We start from the raw sequence: 25,648 nt of genomic DNA, 5'->3' as shown, positions 1-25,648 counted from the left end.
CATCACTGAGTATTGCTCCGCTTATGCAGTCAGTGAGGGAGAGGAGGTTGGTATGTGGACAGTGGAGCTTCAAAGCACATGTCCAACAAGAAGGAATGGTTCAAAACCATGGAAGGTACGCATCCCGATTCCAAGGGCACTGTTGAGGATAACCGGTCATGCCCTGTGAAGGGTGTCGGTAGTATTCTGTTCATTACGACTGCAGGAAACGAGGAGCTGATTTCCAATGTACTGTATGTACCGAATTTGTGCAAAAACCTATTGTCTCTCAGTCAAATGGACAAGCACAATATGTCGGTATTATTCAACAGTAGCAAGGTCACTGTCACATCCAAGGCAAATGGACAAGTGGTGGCTCAAGGAGCATGGGCTATATCGGCTTAACACTGTTGGTGCACGGGGACCATGGAAGATCCAGATTATGGCACGAGTGGTTCGGTCACGTCAACTATGGCACTCTCTCTGAGATGCAGGAGACAAAGATGGTGGATGGACTTCCACCGATTGCAAGCAATGATCGTGTCTACGGGGCTTGCATGGAAGGCAAGCAACACAGGGACAAGTTCCCACAGGAGGCCTCATCAAGGTCCAAGAAGCCGCTCAACTTAGTTCACGCCGACATCTGCCGCCCAATGTCGACAAATTCATTCGCAGGTTCGCGGTATTCTCTCTTACTTGTTGATGATTTCAATCGCATGACATGGGTATTCTGCCTGGCCAAGAAATCTCAGGCTTTCGAGAAATTCGAAGTCTGGAAGGCCCAGGTAGAGAAGGAGAACGGGGAGGTAGTCAAAGCCTTCCGCACCGACACTGGGGAAGAGTTCACTTCTACCGAGTTCAATGGATTTTGCAAGAAGCAAGGGATTAAGAGACAGCTCACGACAGCTCGCACATCTCAACAGAATGGAGTTGCTGAGAGGAAGCACATGACCGTCACAGAGACAGGGTTGACCATGTTGCGAGGGAGGAATCTCTAGAAAGCCTACTGGGGTGAAGCCGTGAACATTGCCGTTCACATCCTTAACAAAACCAAGACCAAGGCTGTTGATGACAAGACTCCATACGAAGCTTATTATGGTAAGAAGCCCATCATTTCTCATCTGAGGGTTTTTGGTTCGAAAGCATTTGTGCATGTACACAAACATGAGCGAACAAAACGGGATCCCCATAGCCGGAGCTGTATCTTTGTGGGATATAGCGAAAAGTCCAAGACCTACCGCCTATTCGACCCAGACAAGAAGAAGATCCTTATTAGTGGGGATGTGATCTTTGAAGAGACCGAGCCACATCTTGCCGAGGAGGTTCCAGAACTTCCAAAGTTACCCCCACTCAAAGTCACCATCCGCGAGGTGGAGCAAACTGAAGACCCCAAGGAGGAGGAGGAGGAGGAGCATGCCATTCCAGAGCCAGCTCCCAAGTCAACTTCATCCAAAGTACCTCCATCTGAGAAGAAGCTACCTCAATGGTATTTGAAGACGTTAGCAGACTCACGGGTCACAGACTTACCCGAGAGCAATTCCGAAGCGTAGCGGTCTCAAAGAAACATGAAGACTCCCTTTGTGAACTTCGCTATGGTAGCTCAACTTGCGGACACGTGTTCCTTCCATGAAGCGAAGGATATACCAGAATGGCAGGAAGCCATGAAGGCAAAGATGGATGCCATTTTGAAAAATGACACCTGGGATTTAGTGCCCAAACCAACCAAGCGGAAGGCCCAAACCAACCAAGCGGAAGGTCATCAGGACTAAATGGGTGTACAAGCTTAAGTTCAAGTCAGATGGGAGCTTGGACAAGTACAAAGCAAGATTGGTGGTGAAAGGCCATGCATAGTCAGAAGGACTTGACTTCGACGAGACCTTTGCCCCCACAGCTAGGATGGTGACTATTCGGATAGTCATGGCCTTGGCTGCTCATCACAGTTGGTCTATTTTTCAAATGGACGTCAAGTCTGCATTTTTTAATGGTAACCTGGAGGAGGAAGTATATGTGGCACAGCCACCAGGATTTCACATTCCAAAATCCCCATTGCAGTGACTCCCATGGAAACTGGTCTGAAGCTGAGTGTCCGTGATCCATCTCAGCCAGTTGATTCATCACTATATCGACGCTTGGTGGGGAGTTTGCTTTACCTCACCAATACTCGACCATACATTTTCTTCGCAGTTGGATTGCTCTGTCCGTTCTCTGCCACACCCAAGAAGGCTCATTGGGACGCAGGTATGAGGGTGCTAAGGTACTTGAAGGGTACCTACACCTACAGCATCACTTATACTAGAGGCATCGAGTGGGAGGTTTTTGTGATAGTGATTGGGCAGGTGACATTGATACCCGGAGATCGACCTCTAGATATTGTTTCTTACTCTCATCAGAAGCCGTGTCATGGCTGAGTAAGAAACAATCTACTGTCGCCCAGTCATCTACAGAGACAGAGTACAGGGCTGCCTGTACAGCGGCATGTGAAGCATTGTGGCTCAGGTCACGCTCACTCTTGAGCTTTTGTTGCCCACGATTGTGGAGGAAGATATCTGAGTTTTGTCCTATCTCTCTTTCAGTTTTCTGAGTGTTGTATGAGCTAGAGAGGAAGTGAGGTGTGAGTGATTCTATCCTCTATTTCCAACACAACCTGCATCAACGAGGGGCCCAACTCCTCAAATGTTAGAGGCCTGATCCTCTTACAACAGTCACAAAGCTTTGAAAACTCCTCGGAAGTATCCCAAGTACTAGCAATGCCAACTAGCTTGAGCCCACCTTCTAACCAACTGATGCTACCTGATCTCTCACACCTTTACCTTTGTGACATGGTCATGTACCTCATCCCCTTCCTCAGTATCCATGTTGAACAACTCGTGCTAGAGAGATAGGATCTTGGACGTGTTGTCCGTCTCGTACAAATCCTTAAGAGCAGTCCATGCCTCACCTTATCAATAACCCATCTCCATATGTGGAATAGCAAAGTCCATCATTGTCCCTATGATCAGTGCAAGGGCTTGGGCATCTTTGTCTTCCCATGCTTGGAGCTCATCTAATCTACAACCATGGTAATCTTTCGTGAAGCATCATTGACGTTGAGGGCATTGGATCCGCCCCCGTTGTGATCCAACGACTAGATGGCTACAGATCTTCGCTTTCTAGATGGGGCAATTTGTCCCATCAAGTTTCCTTGCCTCTTTGAAATTTGGAATTGTCGTAGAAGGTGCCTCCTCGTCTGCATCATAGTGGTCCGTCTGTGCCCATGGTGACTACTACCTTGCCTATGAGGTGCATCGAGGTGAGAATACGCCTTTGGTTGTCGATCGTAGGCACAAAAATAGCTTTCACATTGATTGAGCCACGAAATCAACACTAAATGTTCGGTCTTATACCTAGATGAATCCAAGAACATTCCCAAACTTATCCTCTAAAAACACAACATAGTGCAGTTTCAATCTCACGATAGTCACTCATAAGATTGAAAACCATAAACTCCATCACGCATAGCAGGGACTAGCTACTAAATGTTCGGTCTTACCATCATACCGAAGAAAATTGAGCTTCCCAAGAAATGAAGCTTCAACGAGCTGCTGGACTCTCTCCCTTCCTTCATCTCCATGTGGACGGCGTAGAGAAATGAGAAGATGCCATTCTTCCTTCATCTTGCACCTCCTGGAGCTGAAGCATGTGAGTAAAAAGATTCTTTGACTGTTGTTACTGCATCTGCATCAAGGTCTGCATCATGGCCATCATAGAAAAAACTGTCATCGGGGCCTCTGCGACCAGGGCAGGATTCTGTGATGGCAAGGCTTGGGAAGCAGACCCTTCCTCCCCACTAGTGTTGGACGTGCCACTAGTACTCATGGTGTCCTTTCTGGATGTTGTTTATACCATAAAACAGTGGCCTGTCCCTGAACTACACCTCCCTATCTTAGGAAAGAAAATCTGAAGCTCTAATACCAATGTAGCAAGGAGAAAGCCTAAATTCACTCTCTCTTCTGCTCACTACTACCTGAATAAATAGAATAATGCACTCAAAAAACAAGTGCAACTGTGAAACGAGTGTGAGAGTCTGAGGGAGGAATACAATGGGCCTCCGAAGGGGGAAATAAAAACTGAAAAAATGTAGGCCCAATAGGGCTGAATATAACTGAAAGAATAGATATTGTATCGTGGGGATAACCCTCACTGCAAAGGACTAGAGAGTACTGTATAGAGGGAAATAAACCATCAGCGTAGGAACTATGAATTGCTGGAAATAAGGGGCTGCTCTGATGTAAACCCCTCCTGCTGCTCGGGATCTATAGATGAACCTGTAGATGCCAAGAAAGGGGCAGATCGGCTGCTCCCTAAAGCTGGCTTATTCTGCTGCTGATCCCTGCTGCTGCTGCTGGTGAAACTGCTGCCCCAAAGTAGACGAAATCATGGGCCAAGGGGCTGCCCTTATATAGGTCCATTGGGGCCTAAAACTGGCCGACTAGGGGCAGATTCCTGCCCTGACTGATCAGGTTGGCTCAGCCAACCACCGACTTCCATGTGGCTGCTGATGTGATGCTGCCGTACAGCCTGCTGACGTGGCCTTTCTGATATGGTGCTGATGTGGCATGGCATTGCTAACATGGCTGCTCTGCACAGCCCTGCACAGTTGATGACATGGCTGCCTGCGTTGCAGTCCACATGGCTGGCCTGTGCAGTTGATGACGTGGCTCCTGCATGGCAGTCCATGTGGCAGCTTAGTATGCCACAGGCTAAGGATGCCTGTGACAGTCTCTATCCAAAACTGCTCCCTCTGCTGCACCTACGAACAGTGCAGACATTTGGGACCCTGAATAACCGTCCTCTGCAGCAATCCTGTGAGCATTTAAGGCAGAAGATATCATTCTTGAAAGGCAGAAGATATCTTTTTTTTTTTCAAATGGTTATTAACCTTAGTAGTTTTTTAAAAAAGCGTATGAAAAGCCCTTTAGGTTTAAAGGTTATTGGCATGGATATTTTTAAATACACCTTGGGTAGTAGTTTTTCCAAAGCTTTCACATTGAAGTCAGCATGCATTTTGGCCTTGACATCTTCAGCACCTTCGAAAGTGACCAGTCTTCATCAACAAGAGCCCCAAGATGAAGTAACTTGGAAACATTGCCGTAAAAGGCATCTCCTCATTCACACTCTTCACAACGAGGGGGGATTCCTCTTCCTCGAATAAATTGTGTCTTTTGTGTGTTTCTCCAAAGATGCACGGGGGTCTGAACATTCTCAATATTCAAATGCATCTACTTGCTCACAGAGGGAAAATGATGTTGCAATTTATGCAAGGAGATCAGCCTTGGGCTTTCATGATCCGCTCTCTTTTATTACATATTCATACTTCTGCTTTTGGGCATTGGCAGCCTACTCAATGGGATTTCTATAGAGGATTTGAAGTTGGAGAAGTGTCAAGTGGTGACAACTTGATATTGCATTCCATACGAGTAGGGAGTGGCTTGTAGTCATGTAATTGAAACTTCTTAAGTACCTTTTGAGTGTACTTGCCTTGAGAAAGTGTAATCCATGTGTCATTTAACCATATTTCTGTCCCAAGAAAATCATGGAGTTCTTCCATATCCTTCATGTCAAAGTAAGCTGACTCTTTGCTTCTGAGATGAGTTGTCCATTGGAGTGTCTCTCGTCTGCTTCTTGATTGGAAACATATTTTATCCCACTTGGAATGGAATGGTCGGGATTCTTTGTCGGGAAATTCTTTGAGGGCTGAGAACATTTATTGGTCTAAAGTATTCCACCCTTCTTTGGCCATACAAGAACCCAGACGTTCTTATTTTCTCTCTTTCAAAGGCATTTCTTCTGTGGCGGATGTACTTCAGGATGATGGCACTCTTTTATCCTTTTCTATGGCTGCTAGCAAATACGGTTTGGGAGCTCATTATCGTCCTTTACGGCATAGGATTTCAGCAATGCTTCAACCGTTCTTGCCGGTACCTCGTTTGGAACTTCAGAATAGGCTTGAGGATTGGATTTTACATTCTTCTTCCTCTTCAGCCCGTCCTTTGAAGCTCTCACATATCACAGTGTCATCTCTGTATAAAGTGGTATTATTTCCGCCTTGGAACTCTGACAAAGCAAATACTGTTTGGCATATGGATCGCCCACTAAAGTGGTGGAGAAAGCGACTGCGTCTCCTTTGGCATTATAAAGTCCCTCTTCGGCAACAGCTTTTCCTTTGGCGAGTCCTACTTGGCATTTTTCCATCTGGCCAGTTACTCGCACATAGACATATTGCTCCGGCTGTTTGCCACAGATGCCTACACTATGCTGAATCTGTGCTTCACATCTTCTTGCACTGTCCACACACTTGTGATTTCATCGCTCTCATCCGACAGAGGCTTCGAGCGAGATTTCCTACTGTTACTTTTGGCCAGTTGTTCTAGTTGTTTGGTTTTCATCCAGCTAGACAAGGTTTTGACTTTATTTTTTGTATGGGTATGCTACTGGGCACTGTGGACTTTATGGATGGACAAAAATCATAGAGTCTTTGGTGATCCCCTATTTTCATCTTTTGTTTTTTTCAAACGATCTCTGCAGCAATCATTCTATGATTGCGTTCAGACTCATTTGATTGATCAGGATGTATATACAGCTTATACAAAGATTTTCAGTTGAGTAGTAGTTACTCCACTTTCGAAGTAACTATGAATGTAATTATTTTACAGCAATAAAAGATTTCTTTCCACAAAAAAAAAAAAAAGTTTGTGAAGGGTCACGTGACCTTTGGAAGTGGATAAGGTCAATGGTAGGTGTTGGACATGACATCATAGGTGGTGCCTCATGTGATGTCAAAAGACAAGGCTTTGCCTATAAAGGCATGTACTTGTGTGCTTCCAAAATATACGAGTACCATTTGAGTAGTGCCATCTTTCTTTCTTGTTAGCTGTCACATCTTTGGCTCTCTGTGTCTCTCTATCACGTGTGCACCATTGTCATGGCTTGAACCTCCATCTCTTTCCTTGTGCACACTCCATTCCTGCATATATATAAGGGATATCTACCATTTCACCATAGCTTGATATTTTGATTTTGGGGGATATCAACACATCACACGTCTCCATCATAACGGCTTCGACAGTATCATCATCTGGTTGTTCCAGTATCATGCAACTGGGCTTGCCTAGAGAAGCCTCGTGATCACCACCACTAATCAGCAACTCGAACTTTGATGCCCACAACCCTTCAGCTCATTGTATCAGGTTCTTTCAATCTAGTAGACCCTTCGGCGAAGACTTTTAATAAACTTTCTTTCTTTCTGTCTTTCTTTCAAGGCACGACCAATGGGTATTATAGTGGCTCTTGTCAAGACGCAAGGCCGCCACTAGAGACCACAGTGGATCACACGCACGACCACCACCAAAGCTCTATCGCACGTTTCCTGTCATCACAGCCTCATTCTTCGTCAGGCTCCCCTTGAGCTTCGGACTTCCCATCTGGCCGCGGGCCCAGATGTCTCTCATGTATTAGATCTGATATGATATGATTATGTTGTATTCATTGTGGGTAATGATGCCCGACTAGAAGCTCCACCCTTTCAGCTCATTGTATCAGGTTTCTTTTAGTCTCATAGCACCTCCGCTTTTCAAAAGATGTCTAATAAACTTTCTTTCTTTCTTTCTCATACATAGCTCACATCAGGGGCAGATCCCACTCGATACATTCGTCTTTCATTATATCAGCTGGAGAGGGTGCACCTCAGCCTACATGAGTTACATTCACATCAACAGATTTATACTTTGCACTCTACTATTTTCCTTTGTGTTAGTGGGTGCAGATGCGCATAGGCTGTCCCTCTCATTGTAGTGTACACTGACAAAAAGCCATTTCAGTGTTCTCTCTCTCTCTCTCTCTCTCTCTCTCTCTCTCTCTTTGCCTTGGATGTTTACTTCCATAGGTTGCCTTGAACATCATGACCATAAGTCTTGACATCCAGGAAAGGCTTTTTGTTTGCCCTTAGCTTGTTGGGCCTTACTGGCTGACGCATATTGCACGCAGGGACTTTTTTCAATTTAAAGAAAGATGATTACCCACGTGGTGGATGTTACATCTGCCCGCAAAACAACTTGTCAAAAGTAAAGCATAGATGTCACACTAACTGCAAGGTATATTGTTACCTCTGTATACATGGCAAAATTGCAGGGACTTCTTTCAAATTTAAAAAAAGGTGATTTCCCAAGTGGTGGATGTTATATCTGCCCTCAAAAGTAAAGCACAGATGTCACACTAACTGCAAGCTTTATTGTTACCTCGGTATATATGGCGAAATTTCCATTCCGTGTCATGCAAATCTCTAGCAACGAGTTCCTCAGCAGGAGGCTGCTGTGAAAAATCCTGCAAGGCAATACATTTCATCAACATTTGTGAAGACTCATAGAATAATATTCCAGATGATCAGTCTCACCTGGAACAATATTGTATTTTCCGGAAGGAGGAAGGAAAATGTCAACAGTTGTTGCTGACTAAGTCATCACAACAGAGATATCAAACAGATAGGAGAAGTCATACAAGTGGTGGAAAAACTTTCTCAGCTGCTCTGCGGGGAATTGAGAATCCACCATGGGTACTAGTGTCACTGGCTGTTAGTGTCTTGCAAAAGAAAATATTTGGCTGCCTGTTCTGAGAGCCTATATCAGGTACAAGAAATGATTCTTTATCCTGCTGAAAAATCAAGCAACTTGTCAAAATCTTCTGCATGACATAAAGAACACAAGAGCCATATGATAGCAATCTAATTAGTTTCAACTTGTTATGTATGATTGCATCAGATTTGTAAAGCTTAAAACCGAGAAAGTTTGCTGGAAAGATATACCATATTTACTGGCTGCAGAGTCATTTGACAGTACACTTCATCAGTCTCCATGTCAGCCTGCATAGAATCATTAGAAGCCGCATTGACAGGAAGTCAGAATAGGGCATGGAAACAATCACAACAAACAAATAATTGAAGACCGGGAGGGGAGCAACTATACATGCAGAGTTATATTGTGGAGCTGGCAGATTAGTTGAGGTGGGAGGTTGGGATAGTTTGGAATATGCGCATCCACCTCCTTCTGCGTAGAAGCAGCCACCTGTGATAGTCAATTAAACATGTTAACATTCTTTGGAAGAAGATGCAGAGAAACATATTAAATTCAATGAATCCTTAGAGTAGGGAGTACACGAATTGGTAAACAAATTGCAAAGAAACAAGTCTAAACTATCAAAACGTAAAAATCAATAGGGTTCTGGATACGGCATCCAGAAGATTCAGCACATTGGTAACATCAAAGGCAATGTTGCATATTTGTTGCCATCACACGTACCATCCCCTCCCTCCGGTGTTCTTGTTGTAGGAGAGTGAGATCATCATACAAGAAAGTCCTGGTTCCCTTCAATGTTGCCCTCATGCTCATGAGGGTGGATCTGTCCGTTATTGTCCGGAATCTCACTAGTGGCCTTGTCGGTGCGCCGGCCTTGCCTGCCCTCGAAGTTGCCTCACAAGTAGGGTTGAGACCCATCTTGATGAACAGAGCTTTGGCATCTGTGATTGGGGTATGACCTACTGCTAGGCCTCTGACCAGACATTTGACCTTGCTGTCCCGTCTCTTGTCCTCCTCCAGGGCATCTGATATGAACTCCTTGGGGGCTGATGTACCTTTGCTAACCACCTTTTTCCACTCCATCATGTTTGCTTTACCATCAGTGATTTGCTGCGTGAGCTCAACATGGCTCAGATCCAGTCAGTAAACTCACAGACCAGTCTGAAAATGGCAGCTACAGACCAGTCTATGGAAGCGCCACTAGCAGACCAGCCTGTGTATGGCATTTACAACTAGTCTGTGAGAGGAGCCTTAAGGGCTATGAAAGGAGGCTCTCTCCCTCATTCAGCTCCAGCAGTAGCAGACTGCAGAAGCCTCCCTAGCAGCCGGTGCAGCAGATATATACCTAGATGAATCCAGGAACATTCCCAAACTCATCCTCTAAAAACACAACATAGTGCTGTTTCAATCTCACGATAGTCACTCATAAGATTGAAAACCATAAACTCCATCACGCATAGCAAGGACTAGCTACTATGACATCCCCACTGACGTCATCAGCGCCCAACAGTGGGTGTACACCATAGTATAAAAATATGCTCTCACACATACAAATCCACACACCCACACATACTTGAGCATCCATTTATACAAAGTCTTCGTACTGAGTTTCTGTCAACACTCCGGAGGTGAAGGGCAAACTCAGCCATGACGAAGGCTAGCACTAAAGGAGAAGTACCATCAGCAGTACCAATAGCCTCAACAGCAACAGTAGCAGCAGCACAGCACCTAGTGCAGCCTCAGTCCAGGAACAGCAACAGCAACAACAGTACCGTTGGTTTTGGCAGCAGGATCAGCCCTAGCTTCAACTCCAGTAGCCTTAGCCTCTCAGAGGCCCTAACAGTCACTCTAGCCTCTTCGAGTCTTCAATCATGGGATCAGTTTCCCTATAGTCTCTCCAGTCAGCCTCAGTCATGTGCTGCGTTCCATAGTCTCAGCCCTACAAATGCAGCCCTTCAGTGGACCCAGATGAAATAGCCTAGCTCCCTTCATTGTTTGTATGATCGAGGGTATTTGGTGATTGCCAGGCCCAATTAGCATATCCATGCGTGCAACATGTGATGTCTCCCATGCATGTCTAGAATCTCTCTCTCTCTCTCTCTCTCTCTCTCTCTCTCTCTCCCTTCTATATCGCAGAAACATCGCCAGGTTCCGTACCAGATCTCATACATTTGCCATTGAGCAGGGAGCTTGGATACACCAGCCTAGACATGCTAGAGTCTGTACCCTTTGTGACATGCAGACAGTTGAGACGGAGGCACATGTAGCTCTACAGTGCCCCCGATATGCACATATCAGGGAGGACTACCAGCAGATACTGGGGGACTCCGCTAAGTTGACATCAGTTCTCTCCACTGCCTCTCCGGCAGCATTGGGATCTTTTGTCACTCGTCTTTTTACCTGTCGTCAAGAACTCATAGACTGCTGACCTCTCTCCTTGAGGAGACTCTTTTTACATTGTATCGAGACGGGTCCCATGGGTCATTTTTGGCCCCCCGAGGACGCTAATAAACTCTCTTTCTTTCTCTTCAAAGTTAGCATTCCATGCTTCCGCACCCAATAGTTAACACGGGCGCAATTAGTGAGAGATGATGAAGTCCTCTTGCCCATTACACCAACAATGTAGGGTGTTGACATGCTCTGGCAGGTCCACCATGAGCACCAGATTGCCCTTCAGCCAGGATCAAGTCTGCACAACAAGTTGACCTGCTCCCTATTGCAGTGGAGGTAGACTCAATAGGAATGTTAAGTTGAGGGGGATACAATAGCATGCCCGTGAAACTGACTGCAGAGGGGTTGATCTAGGGAGTTACTTGCTGAAAAACTACCTTCTCAGTGCGCTTGTCAGGACACAAACACAGGATTCTTCAGAGTAGGAGAAACTGACATTGTAGTTCTGCATCATTAACTGAAATAGATCCCTGTCAGGCTGCTACAGAAACTCTGTTGTGCTCCAGTTGGGTCAGTCTGGAGCCAGCAGCCTATAGAAGGCCACCCATTGGCTCCTTCTCAGAATTAGCCTTCAGCCTTCAGCAGCTCTTCAAGGTAGATCAGCAAACAACACGTCATACTCTCAGCAGGGAGGAGGAGAGAAGAAGTGGGCTGCCTATAGAGATGGCAAAGTGGTTATCCAAGAGAGAGCTGAAAGGGTATAAAGGGGAAGAAGCAGAAGTGGGCAGCACATACCAGTGTCGGGCCCATGAGATTTAGAGCAACAATGCTTTCAGGCACACTTCCAAGAGCATCCGACAAAGGGATGGCTTTTTGATACACATGTGAGGATGGCAACCATGTATGTGGCACCCTTCTCAGGGAGTGACCTGTCGGCAACCAATTGGTGAAGATTCGACAAGCTAAAGTTGACTATGGGGTCCAGCATGATTCAAAGTAAGCCACGGTTCCTCATCAAAATCGCATAGGCAAAATTTGCCATGACACCACTCCAGATTGATGTCATCTTCCAGACAGCAACATATCTTCAGAGTTTGGGCTTTTCCTAGCTGGAGACTATCAAAATTGGCACTAGAGTCATCCAGACGACTAGCTGAGAGAGCACTTAGCGCAGCCTCATAGGCACGCATATCCAAATGGTTTACCAGTCATGGTATTCCAATGGACCCGGTACAGTTTGGATGCCCCGCCCCTTGATCTCATAAGATGAGATTAACCGTATCATACGGTGGGATCTACTCTAGCTCTATACATCATGGACTTCGCGCGAGAAACCAGGAGTTTCCTACCGTTCTACCATTACCACTTCTTGAAAGTATCAAAGGATGGAGTGATTATCAAATCCCACTATCTGGAGGACAGCAGGCAGGTCTCACACGCATTGAGGATTGCCATTGCACAGATGCAAGTCTCGTCCCATTAGTTGAGGATGGAGGTGGAGATAGAGAAGCACTTCCTATGTAACTTGCTTAGTCTACTATGAGATCCGAGGACGGTACTGGCTTTGGGCCACTCTCTTGGTCAATCCACTTTCATGACCACGTTTGTGTTGGGCTCTACTTCATGGAAATGCGGCCACACATAGAGAAAGACGTTGTTGCGACAAATCCTACAATAGGAGGTGACACTTCCATGCGAGACAGAGACATATAGAGCTGGGACATAGTGGAGTAGAGGAGGAGATAGCCAACATGAGGACAGCATGGATCAATGGGAAGAGACGACGTGGAGCCTTGGGAGCTAGAGACATAGAGACCATGCACGATGTATAGGTTGACCAGAGCAAGCACGATGGAGATTCAGCCCATCCCAGGTCTACTCAGAGGGGACCGTCCAAGCTGAGGCGTCACTCTTGATATGGCCCACCAGATACAGAGATCACGGAGACCACGTCCCTCACCACAATGGGAGGCGACCGGGTTGACACAGCTACGAGATATCTTCGCAGCTCAGTAGAAGTGGACAAGGGTAGATGGATGCGGCCCAGGATTCAAAGAGAGGCAAGGTTATGCAAATCTGCCCTTCAGGGGAGGTAGAGGATGAGCAGCACGTGCTCTTCAAATGTCAAGCATAAGCACACATCAGGGACAATCATGTGAACAACTGATGTAATCTGAAGAATCTATTGGAACAGCCAGCTCACAAGTTTGGAAGCTACCTAAAAGAAATCTTGGAACACTGCAGCAAACTTCTCAGACTAGCACAAAAAATAGCCCAGGAAATACTCACAATGTAGAAAGCTTTGTGAAATTTTCATTTCAACGGTTGTAATTGACTATTATTTAGTTTAATAGTGGTCACCAGTCCCATAGATCCTGAGGGTCTCAAGAGGACTTTAATACAATAGTATCATCTCTCTCTCTCTCTCTCTCTCTCTCTCTCTCTCTCACACACACACACACACACACACATGTTCAATACAGGCCCATGCAAATACTGAGCATTAAACACACAATAGCAATCTTAATGTGGCTAATGCCAAGATACTTAAATCAATCCCTCGTTAGAATAGCACGAGGATAATTAAAACCAGATTCTCAGACTTCCTCAGCCACAATGGATCATTCAGTGTGATGATATAGACGCATGACAATTATTTCACTTAGGGTGGAATTTTCTTTCTCACCAAGACAAAAGTCCAATTATCTTCTTGTTTGCCATACTATTCATCATCGAAATAGAATAACACAAAGAAAATTGTACAATAAAACTTGCAGTAACATCAAACATAAAAATCATGGCATAACAAAGAAAATTGTACCCTGAATCAAAGAAAATTGTACAGTAAAACTTGCACTAACGTAAATCTGCTTCTATGCCTGGGAATCAAGAGTGCATTTGCATTCATGCTTGGGCCAAGAGCGCAATCAAATGTCAAATAATCAGTAATTGTCAAATTTAAAGTGTCGTTAAGCTTTTTAAGATATCTAGCTGCAATCTATGCTATGCAATAGCAACCTTGCCGACCTGCTTCTTGCTGTTCAAATCATTCACGACTTTCTATCGTCAAAATATAATAGCATTATTGTGTGCCATCCATGTATAATAAAATCTGAATGCCATGATTTATAATATCCAAAGGTTGTCTCTTCCCCCATTAATGACATAAAAACAAGTTGCACGCGAGTCCTTCAAGGTGGATAGGCAACATAGCAAGACCAGTTAGATACATTCAATATGACACTGTAAAATTAGAAACTAGAAAGTATATTCAGTGACACTAGGAAAAACAGAAATTAGAAAGCATGTTCGATGGCCTGTGAAGCATGCTCAAATGACATAAAAAACAGAGTGACCGGTCCCGTATGTTCAATGCAATTAAAAAAGACAACTGCCCGATCTACAACATGGACAATCCAAAGAATCACATGTAGTTACACGAGACAGTCCAAACGTGAGACACTCTTGCTGCACACGTACTTGCTCACTGTGGCCTTGTGGAAGGTAAACAACACGGCTCCCAATTGTAGGTAAAGATACAAGAGGTCCAGCACAAGCATGCCATAGCTCAGAATTAAGAGTTCTCCTTTCCCCTGCATAACCACAACTATATTTATAAGGACTCTCTCTCTCTCTCTCTCTCTCTCTCTCTCTCTCTCTTGCTCTTCTCAGTGATACATGACGCAGCCGCAAATCCTTCCCCATGATCAGATCTGCAGCACATGCCCCAGTTGGGACGGTGACTCAGAATCTTGGTACGATGATTAGTGTAGAGAGATGAGATCACACCTCATGCGTGAGCAAGCTTTGGGCCATTTGACGACACGAGGCACAACGGATTTCACGATGAGTAACACGCCACAAGAGGCAGGCTTTCCTCACACGCAAGATGGAGGAGGTGATTCGTTCTTTCCGAGGGGGGGACCCAACCATTGGATGGGGGCTTCTATTAAGGGAAAGACGCCTATTCCCATCACATATCCAAGATTTGGCACACGTATGCGAGCTCACTCTATGACGTCCCAATGTAGATACTACCTGACATGTCCTCTATGCCCAAGCCCGCCGCATGCCATTTGTACACTGCACAGAATGTACGGGGTGCACTCCACAAGCTCCATAACTGGAGAGCCCAGGGACCATGAGGGACTACGGACAAGCATTTCGCACATGGGCAAGAGGCCCTAGCTCCGATCTTAATCACACAGTAAGTCCTGGCTTCCCATCCCCTTGCAGCACTACCACCATTGTGCCCATATACAAAGCAGGGGAGCCCATGGTTACTGGGAACTACCTTACTCTCATGATAGGCCACTCTCGCCAAGTTCTATGGGTTGGTACTAGAGAGGGGGATTAGCAGTCACATGGAGGCACATGGGCAGCGAGCTCTAGGACAAGCAGCCTTCTGACGACAACACTCCACCCTTGATCACATCTTCACTTTGAGAGCCATAATTGAGGAGCCGAGATCGAGGCGCCAGAAAGTCTATGCTTGCTTTGTAGACTCCGGAAGGCCTTCGACGCTATCCCACGCTCCAACCGATCAGAAGGCTTGAAGAGATGCAGATTCCACGAGTCTTGATCTAGGGGGTGATGAGCTTATACGAGTCCATCAGAGGGAGAGTTCGTGCCCCAAGAGGTCTATCGAATTGGGTTGAGAGCACCATCGGTGTGAAGCAAGGATGTCCTCTATCACCAAATCTCTTAGGGCTCTACATTGATGAGATCACATCTTTTATTGACTGTCTGGGAGGTGAGGGATCACTACTGGCTGATTTGATGATACAGATTTTGCTATATGTGGATGACATAGTCCTTATATCATCCTCAACAAAGGGACTGCAGAGGCATCTAGAGGCGTTGGAGGTGTTTTAAAGAGAGACTTGATAGTCAACCTTGGGAAGACCAAGGTCATGATCTTCAACAACTCAAGTGCTATGCTGCATCGGCACTAGTTTCACTTACCTAGGCGAGCCAGTGGAGATCATGCAATCCTATACATACTTGGGGGCAGTTTTCTCAAGGCCACTATTCAAGATGATTCATGCAGCCAAGGCAAGGCTCACACATGGATAGGGAGCTCTAGCCCGAGTTGAGACATTGCTTTCAGGCGCATTTTGGGGACCCACCGACAAAGAGCTAACTTTTTGACACACTAGCGAAGACCAACTATCATGTATGCAGCAGCTTTCCGGGGGAGCGACCTTTCAGCGACAGAGTGGAGGAGATTTGAGTGGATACAGGTAATTCTGGGCTCTAGGATGATTCAAAGTACACCCTCAATCCCCCATCATATATGTAGGAAGAGTTCGCCATGACCCATCTGCAAGTTGATGCCAATTTCAAGACAATGACTTTCCTCCACAGAGTATGGGCCTTACCTCGCTGGAGATTACCGAGACTAGCACTAGAGTCATCCATACAGTTAGCAAAGAGTGGGACGATGCATTACGATATGTACGTTTATCCACATGGTTTGCCAACCACGGTATCCAAATGGAATGGCTTCCCCCCTTCCAATACAGCATGGATGCACCACCCAATTCGATCCCTCGAGATGAGATTAACCGTATTATGCGGTTAGACCTCCTCCAATTACATACATCATGGGCTTGGGGGGGACCACGAGCTCCTTACCAAGATCCAGTTCTATCGTGACTAGGAGGGACTCATCATCAGACCCCAGTACCTTGAGGGCAGAGGAGTCTCACATGCACTAAGGATTTCCATCGGACAAATGTGGGTCTCATCACATCAGCTAGGGATTGAGGCAGGTAGAGCTGCAAGTATACCGAGAAAGCAACGGATATGCGGGCTATGCACACTGGGGGAGATTGAGACAGAGGAGCACTTCTTATGTGTTTGCCTAGCCTACTACGAGATCTGAGGGCAATACCACCGCCTCTTTCAAGATGGACACGGCTTTGGTCTACTCTCATGACTAATCCACTTTCAAAACCAGGTCTGCATTGGGCTTTATTGAGACAACATAGAGATACGCTACTACGACAGATCAGACTGCAACAAACAGGTACGACATCGCAGGCCGTGGAGGCAGACCGAGCACAACAACGTGTCACAAACTTCTATGCTCTTGAGTCGGCTCCAGGAAACAGTGAGATGGAGGAGTTAGCTGGCATGCAATCGCTATGGATCAATGGAGAGGGATGACATGATACTGTTGATCGAGGGACCCAAAGCCCACACACGACACGGAGAGTGACCAGGGCACGCATGATGAGGTTCGACCTATCTCCTCCCTCCTCAGAGACCATTGCCCAAGACGAGGAGTTGCTCTTGACAGCCCCCATCGGATACAGAGGTTGAGGAGACCACGCCCTCCGCCACAACGCGAGACAACTCGACAGACGCAGGCCCGATAGATCTTTGCAGCCCACCGGAGAGCTACTACGGTGCCAAGTTTCGGTTTCTGATTCTGCTCCCGACTATCAGCGCCAGTTTTTTTTTGTTTTAGCTTCTGAGTTTTTTGAGATCTATAGCTATAGCTTAGATTAGCATAGCACTCAGCAAAGGCCCTAGCGCTCCCTTTGCTTCAGCCCTTTGAGGCTTGTATGAGTTTCCATTTCTATTTGGAGTACTTTGCCCCATAGGCCTGCGAGGCCTCCCGTGGACGTTAATCTCTCTCTCTCTCTCTCTCTCTCTCTCTCTCTCTCTCTCACACACACACACACGCGCGCGCACATAAACAGACGCACGTGAACAGGTGGTCCAATATAGCAGGTTTATTATTTGTATATTATAAATGGAGCTCCATCAAAGAGCAAAAAGATTACAAATATGATTGAAGGGAACAGTAAATGATGTCACCTAAGGGCCAATCAGGCAAGGGGCAATAGAGTTGTGATGGGAAACAGACAACAGCCTGGGATATATAAACAGTGGCAACCACCATCTCAATTAAATTTTCAATGCAATAAGGTTTTCAAGACAACCGGTAAGAGAATCGTAATCAAGCCCATTTTCAAGTGTGGGGATAGAACAATGGACACAATATAGAAACAGAGCCACGCCTAGACACTAGGATAAAGAGAGACTAGCCAATAGGCAGAAGACAATGGAAAGACGGCAAGCTGGGTTCAGAGCAGATCATCCGACGAGAGATGATGGAGGAAAGCAGGCTTCCTGGGGCTATTATACACGCTATACATGGGAAAGGCAGGAAGAATTGGGGCGTCTGGGATATTGAACAGCCATTGGAAGAATAATGAGAAGGTGGAATATAGAATTGAGAGTACAGAAATCCCTCTCGCTCCCATTTTGTTTGGGCTTTAAGTTGATGTACATCCTCATAATAAAAACTGAAACGTGACATTTTAAACGTATTTTGACCACAAATTCCAAAGGTCCCACTTTCTGTGCAAGTGGGTATATGCGTACACTGGTAACTTTTGGACCATGGATAGAAAGATCAGGTTGCAGATTTGATTGGGGATCAACGCATTCAACATTCTGAAGGTGGGGAATTGTGGCAGCTCCTCTTTATCATTGAGAATGGCAAGAGGTGGCGTTAGGCACTCGGGCATTAGCATATCTTAGATTTAGCTCAAGGTGGCCCCACCTTCTTTGGTTCTCCACCTTAATATACATCTTTGATTAAATGTCAAGGTCGTGTTGTTTTTTCCACGTGGTGTGTTTCAATTTTGTCTCCAATTGAGTGTTTATTGTTTTTGAACACTACGCAAAACTGCTTCTAAAAGGTAGCTGGTAAGAACTCTACACAAAACTACTTATAAAAGGTAGCTGGCAAGGCAGAAAATTTTATCAGCTATCAAGAAAGTTCAGCAAGTTGGTTTGTAATATGGCAAAAAGATTTTATTGTATCCATAAAAATGTTAGCAAGTCTGAAACTGGTCATATCTTGCAATAGTTCCTTTCGTTTCACAAAACGATTCTTAAAAGTAACAAGAAGTATGCGCCATATCTTCTCTCCATCCTCTGCCTGTGTCTGGGTACCCAATCAGCTACATTGCACCATTCACTGACATCAATTGATTTACCTTTGGAAGAAGGCGCTGATATGCATGCATGTATTGGCATTCTCCTGACGTGTGCGCTTTACACACAGTTCTCATTCACTTTGCAACGTTTACTTTTTCGGTTGTACCCAAAGAAAATATCTACCAGTGTGTATGTAGCCATTCGATTCATCAGCTTTTGCAAGTTTCCCTTTTTTGGTCAGAACAAATAAAATATTCACCAAGTTCTAAGCTTATCCACCGCTGCCCTCTGCCCAGACGTCCTACGTCAACTATTGAATTCCAATTTCTAAAGAAAGTGCGTCAAATTTCCAGACAGCATGAGAGAGAAATAGAAGTGAACCATGCCTACAGCACAGCCAAACCCCCAATAAACAGAAAGAAGACAGGATAAACTCATAATTTGGTTGTGCATTGTCAGAGCCAACAGACCTCCACGACCCACTGAGAAAGTAAAACATCGAAGCTACAGTCGACATGCGGAATAACCCTTGACTTAAGTTTGAAGGATATGAAAAATCGGTCGGCCCAGCTACAATTCATTACTCCCTCGTCAAACTCGACTCGTCGTGTGTCAACGCAGAAACTCCATTGCTTTGTGAACCATCAATCCAAGCAAGCAATGCAAGCGACAAACATTTTCGGAGCCTAAAGTTGAAAACCCACCCAAGTTTAGCATTGCATCATTAATAGCCTAATACCTTCTGGGGAAGTCACGACGGAACCGGAGGCGGATAGCCTCATCTGCGAAGAATTGAACATCAACCTCGGATGCTTTGATACGAAGAGAATGTGCTGCAAGTTGCACTATTGAGATGCACGAGCCCCAAATTTCGTATGATGTCCGTCGGTATAACAGACACGGGCTCTTCTTGCTGGACAGCTTACTACACCTAGCTGCGCAAGTGTGATGAGAAGGCAAAACTGCAATAGAAGTTGTTCACAAGGCTTTCGATACAGCTGTTGTCGTGCATATACCGGCAGTTGTGTCTGATTGCCTTGTTTACAGCGCAGAGCTTGTACAGACCTCACGAGTACCTCTGCGCCTTCTTGCCCACAGACATAGACCATAAGATTGAAAGTGAAGACTGGAACCACAGACAGAAGCACGGTCATCCGCGCTTCTTCCTGTCTCTGGATTTCGAGACGTCATACTTGCCCATCCGGAGCACGTCTTCGCTATGGAGTTCCCGCCGACCAGCTTTGCTCAGGCAGATTATTTCCAGTACCTCCATAGCAAATCTTCACGTTGGAGGAAGTGGGTTTCCCGCATTCCCTTTCTGCCCACAATCTGGAGGCGATGCAGCGCGCAACGAGTTCACCGATGGAGTCGTGGTTAACGCCCAAGCAAAGGATCAAGGGGGGGAGCGGAAGCAGCAAAAAATCGGGCCAGACAAAAGAACCCCCAAGTATGTAAGGATCTGCACCAGTAATCCGTCAGGCGTGGACTGCTCCCAAAGAACCCCAAAGTGTCGAAAGAACCCCAAGTGTGTGTATGATAGGATGCGAGGACCACTCCGGGCAATCCTTCCGGCGCGAGCTGCTGGTCAGAAGTGGGGGAAGAGTTAAGCTGTGGACTGTCCCTCTCACGCTCAGGCAGTCAGTCTGTGGGAAGCAGGGCAGCAAGCAATGGGAAGGGGGTGGCGATCGAGGAGCAAAGGAGGAACTCTAGAGCGAAATGAGGAGCTGTGAGGGAGCTGAAGGGGGGGGAGGGGAGGGGGGGGGGGAGTGTGAGGAGGGAGAAGAAGAACAGTGGGTGAGCTAGAGCAGCAGAGAGAGAGAGAGGAGAGGAGAGGAGAGGAGAGGAGGGGGTCTACCAAAGAGGAGGAGGAGGAGGAGGAGGAAGAAGAAACAAGGTAGTAATATTTTTTGTGAGAGTGTAGTGTGTTTTCGTTTGCTTTGGTTTCCTTTGCTTTGAGAAGACAGGGGAGGAGGGGAAGAGAGGGAAGCAGTGCGCTGGCGGCTGGCTGGCTGGCTGGCTTTCTCTTTTATACATACACATACTACGGCTTCCCCCCCCCCCCCCCCCCCCTCGTGTGTCACTCTGTTCCTCTTCCCCTCCCATTTTTATGCTTCCCCAGCAATTATTGTTCTTCTTCCCCCCCCCCTTCTCTCTCCTCTCATCATCATGCCCGATCACACAGGCTCCACATTCTATCATGTTTCTTTCAGTCTTTCAGTCTCATCCGCACTTGCCTCTTTCTTTCCAAGAGTTTTTTCTCATAGGCCCTTCTCTCTTTGTTTCCTAGACTTTGATCAAATCTCTCTCTCTCTCTCTCTCTCTCTCTCTCTCTTCAAGTTTGTTCACCATACCCATCCTACATATCAACCATTGCTATCAGGTCACTTTTACAGCCCCCCCCCCCCCCTCTCTCTCTCTCTCTCCTATAACTATAGGTCACTCTTACAAACCTCTCTCTCTCTCTCTCTCTCTCTCTCTCTCATTCAATACGTGGGCCACCTTGAATTTCCTAAATGTTACGTAGACAAAGATACAAGACACAATTGACAAAGAGAACTAGAGAGAAACTCTCCAACTTAAATTCAGAACTATAGTTTGATAGACACTAAAAGGGGAGAGCTTCGAAGCTCCAAGAGGAAGCTCCATCTATAGACCTTCCTCCTTAAGTCTCTCTCTCTCTCTCTCTCTCTCTCTCTCCCTTGATTGATGGGACGTTGAAAGGTTCTTCTCTCTCTCTCTCTCTCTCTCTCTCAAGTTTACCCTATGCCACTATGTCATCACTCACACACAAACACACACACAATATCGACATACTCTCTCTCTCTCTCTCTCTCTCTCTCTCTCACACACACACACAAACATGTGGGCTCACACATGTTCGAACACCTTCTCTCTCCCTCCCTCCTCTTGTGTACGAGCATGTCAGCTCACACCTACCTACCTGTACAAGATAGGAGCAATCAACACAACAGTGCATAGTCAACATATAAGGTGCTCTCTCTCTCTCTCTCTCTCTCTCTCTCTCTCTCTCTCTCTCTCTCTCCTGAGTGAGTATTGGAACACTTTCCTTCCTACATATCTTTTTCTACATATACAAACACTTCAAAGTTGACAATAATAATGGAAAATGAAGGCTCTCTTAAAGCTTTCTTTATTACATGTTTGTATGTGTGTATTATGTGAGAGTTTTTCCTCTAAATGCACCAATTAACTAAAAACACATGTTTATTCTAATGACAATGTTGACAGCCTACACATGCACATATAAACAATGGCACTCTTGTACTTAAGAATGTTGACACTCTATACATGCACACATAAACAATGGCACCCATGTTCTTAACCATAGTGGTAGAGGCTTATTTATGAGAATACGCATCATTAATGCTTGTGAGCACAAGCATTATATTATTTTATATATTTATTTATTTGTTTGTTTATTTATGTAGAGAGAGAGGGGGGGGACACACACACACACTTTTTGTTTTGATAAAATCACACACACACACACACATATATGCAGTGAAAAACTACATGGCTCTTTTGTATAGAATATAGATGAATGTGACCATGAATTCACATCTAAAGTAATCGTATATGTGCAACGATAGACAGGGTTTGCGTAGTGCATAGTCTATATACCTATACTTGCTTATGCTTCAACAAAAATAACTCTATGTCCTTTACATTCCCTATATTGTGAGCTAAAAAATCTTGTGCACTACTATATGCAATATAACTACACAATCTAACACTGCATTCATCTAAAATTAAATGTATAGATATTAAAAAGTTTTTCTCGAGGTATGTTCGTCTTTTTATGAATGCCATTGTATACGTCTAAATACTTTATAGAAATGTCAAGGAAGCTATGAATTTACATGCTTTCTTTCAATAATGGATGTTCAACTTGTATATAGTTACACAAGAGAGAAGCTTATCTTTTGGAACACTGCTTGTAGTATGTATGTTCTTACATATGGCACAAAAAGATAAACACATGTCTCTATATGTTAGAAGAAGGTGCATGCGAAAGCACAAAACATTATTCAATCGATTACTTTAAGAGGATCATTAAGCCGGAGGTGAAAACCTCCAAATGCATCCCTATAGGGCTAAGGCAAATATGTTTTCTCTCTCTCTCTCTCTCTCTCTCTCTCTCTCTCTCTCATCCTTGTACCTCCATATAGCACTAGCACCCTTTGTCCTCCTTGTAGATCCTCGTGTCATATCAAAAAACTCATAATAACTTGTTCTGTTCGATAGGCTGATGTGGTCAAAATCGAAAAGGATAATTTTTTACTATATGGCTTCAAAATCTATCTCTTTTCCTAGTGAAAATATATTTAACTTTGGTCCATGTTCGTTGCAAGCAATTCTCAATCTAGGTAAGAATGGATAATCTATTGAGATACTCACATATGTCACAAAGATTGCAAGTTGAAAGATTAGGGGATCAAAGTGATGGGAGTGGTTTTTTTGACAACGTTATTATCCTCACTCATTGCAAATGTATAAAGTTCCCACATCCTAAGAGATAAGGGCAAAGGACAAAGAGCCAAGATCAGTTCTCCTCACCAAAAGGATTATAAAAAGTAATCGTCTCTTTTTTCCTTCAAGAATGATCTTTTGTTTAATTGGCACTCATGCAGGCTAAGCACTGCTAGTCACCTCGTTATCCCTTTGCACCTGTGCTTGTAGACCTCTCTAAAAAGTGAGTCCTTAGCTAGTAACACTCAAAACGATTTTCCACTACATCGAAAGAAGTAGAAAGTGGAGCATATTGGTAAGTAAAAAATTATTTAATTATATGTCAAACTTTTTAGCTTGTTTACAAAGGATTAAAAGATAAACTCTAAATATATTCCTCTTTCAATCGAAGAATTCATGGCATTAGTTATTATGTGTAGCATTGTGTTGCAATAGCAATCAACTCCAATAACTACAATGGAGGTACCAAAAGTCTAGAACCTTATCACAAAGTCGACAACGAGATTAATTCACATTATCAATATTATTTTAAAAGCACTAAAATTTTTAGATTACTATATCAATTGCTTATAGCTCAAATCACTAGATGCTTAACATTCTTACAAATAGAAGAACATCAATACATCATTAAAGTGGCTATAAAATATCCTAGTTGATAAGCTAGAGGCAATTTTCTACAAATTTAGATAACACAAGTTAAGCTCCCAACAAGTCTTTGCACTCCCTCTTAAGGCTTTTATTGCCTACTCTTATTTGTTTGAAACGCTTAGTCACATAAAAACTCTAGATACATGTTATCTCTTATCCTTATCATCCCTTTTACATTTGCATACATGATAAAGGCTTTTGACATCATGACTACCTCACCTATATGTCAAAGAAGTATCACAAAAGTATATATTTAGGCTATTGCTGGACATAATGTCTTTACATGTCTAATTTTTTTCCTTCGCATCATTCAAGGTATGAATTGACAAGCACTAAACATATTCAAAACAACCAACCCCAATAATCATTTAACTCCTCGAATAGCATATTCAAACCTTGGGGGAACGCCACCAAAAAACTAAAGCTATGCCTTTGCCATGGATATCAAAGCTAGTAATGCATTTTTTAACATTTGTATAACTAAGGGACCTTTGAGTTTTTTTTGTATTATACTTTGTAAAGTCATGTGCAAACTTGCAAGAAAATAACCCCAAAAAAATCCATACTCCAATCTAACATGCAAATTTTCCTACAATGTTTTCCTTAAAAAAAGTAAAGCTTCATTATGCATGCACACTCATGCTACGGGCACGTCGTGTGTATGCCCACGTGCGCGTGTGCACACACACATACGTATACACAATGAAATGCATGCACTCATGCATACATATGTATGTATGCATGCATTCATGCATACATATTTACTTGGTTGCTTACTTGCTTATGCGTGCGCATGCGCGCGCACACACAGATGCATGCATGCCTATGCATACAATGCAACTAAGTGCACCTCAATGGTGCATGCTAAAATAGACACCAAAACTTATAGGTTAAGGTTTTTCTTCGTTGAACTTCCATGCTTGAAAGGTTGTTGCATAGTCGTTCCTCAAGTTAATATACCTCAATTTGCATGAAACTTGTAAGGAGGGTTTATATTGCTTAAAGTTTATCTTCATTGGACTTTTATGCTTGAAATTTTATGAACAATTCTTCCTCGAGTTATGACATATATGCCATTGCCTTCCATCATCCTTCATGCCCCTTTATAAGTGCACTCTCGAGTTGGGGAAGTCGTAGCAGCCCAGTGGTAGGGCTACCAGCCTACCAAGGCGGCGGCCCTTGTTCAATTCCCTATGGGAGTAGAGGCAAGGCGACGTCCCCTCGAAGGCCTCAACTGGGTCTGAGTTGGGTGGGTGAGTCCCAAAAAAAAAAAGCGCACTCTCTTACAAATACACACTCCAAGTATGCCATCAAGAAACTAGAGTATGCAAGTAGAGTTTTTACGAACAAATATTCATTGTACCTAGTTCTAAATAGATTTGCCTAGATTCCAGCAAGCCAAGAATAGATGCTTGAGTCTTCCCCTCCTTTTATTTTGACTTTTTTTCGCTGTCACATTTTTATTTTCACTAATGACTTGCATCTGTATCAAGGTTATATCTATTTAGGATACGAAAGAGGGAGCAAAAGTATAAGATGTCACTATAGTAAGCTTACAACAATTTGAAACAAAA

General features: G+C 44.5%; 1 protein-coding gene across 2 annotated transcripts in view; it reads right to left on the bottom strand.

Moving 5' to 3' along the window:
• LOC147903783 (auxin response factor 12-like) overlaps nt 1-20,875 on the bottom strand; it is a 36,123-nt gene extending 15,248 nt beyond the window's left edge. Inside the window, exons 1-6 of one of the 2 annotated variants that reach the window (XM_087401195.1) lie at nt 19,675-20,875; nt 14,457-14,569; nt 8,976-9,074; nt 8,816-8,872; nt 8,512-8,661; nt 8,253-8,337 (exon numbers count right to left, since the gene is read on the bottom strand). In XM_087401195.1, the coding sequence (XP_087257321.1) occupies nt 8,253-8,337; nt 8,512-8,661; nt 8,816-8,872; nt 8,976-9,074; nt 14,457-14,569; nt 19,675-19,735 (565 nt within the window). In that variant the 5' untranslated portion in view covers nt 19,736-20,875. Of the gene's footprint in view, nt 1-8,252; nt 8,338-8,511; nt 8,665-8,815; nt 8,873-8,975; nt 9,075-14,456; nt 14,570-19,674 lie in introns of both variants that reach the window. The other variant, XM_087401193.1, reaches the window with a different exon arrangement.
• Between the last annotated feature and the right edge of the window lie 4,773 nt (nt 20,876-25,648).

This window comes from Dipteris shenzhenensis, chromosome 3 (genome assembly GCF_047967505.1).
Source record: "Dipteris shenzhenensis isolate YYH24624 ecotype China chromosome 3, Dip_SZ_1.0, whole genome shotgun sequence".
NCBI lineage: Eukaryota > Viridiplantae > Streptophyta > Polypodiopsida > Gleicheniales > Dipteridaceae > Dipteris > Dipteris shenzhenensis.
Note: the sequence above shows the minus strand (reverse complement) of the source record. Positions and strands in the feature narration are given on the sequence as shown.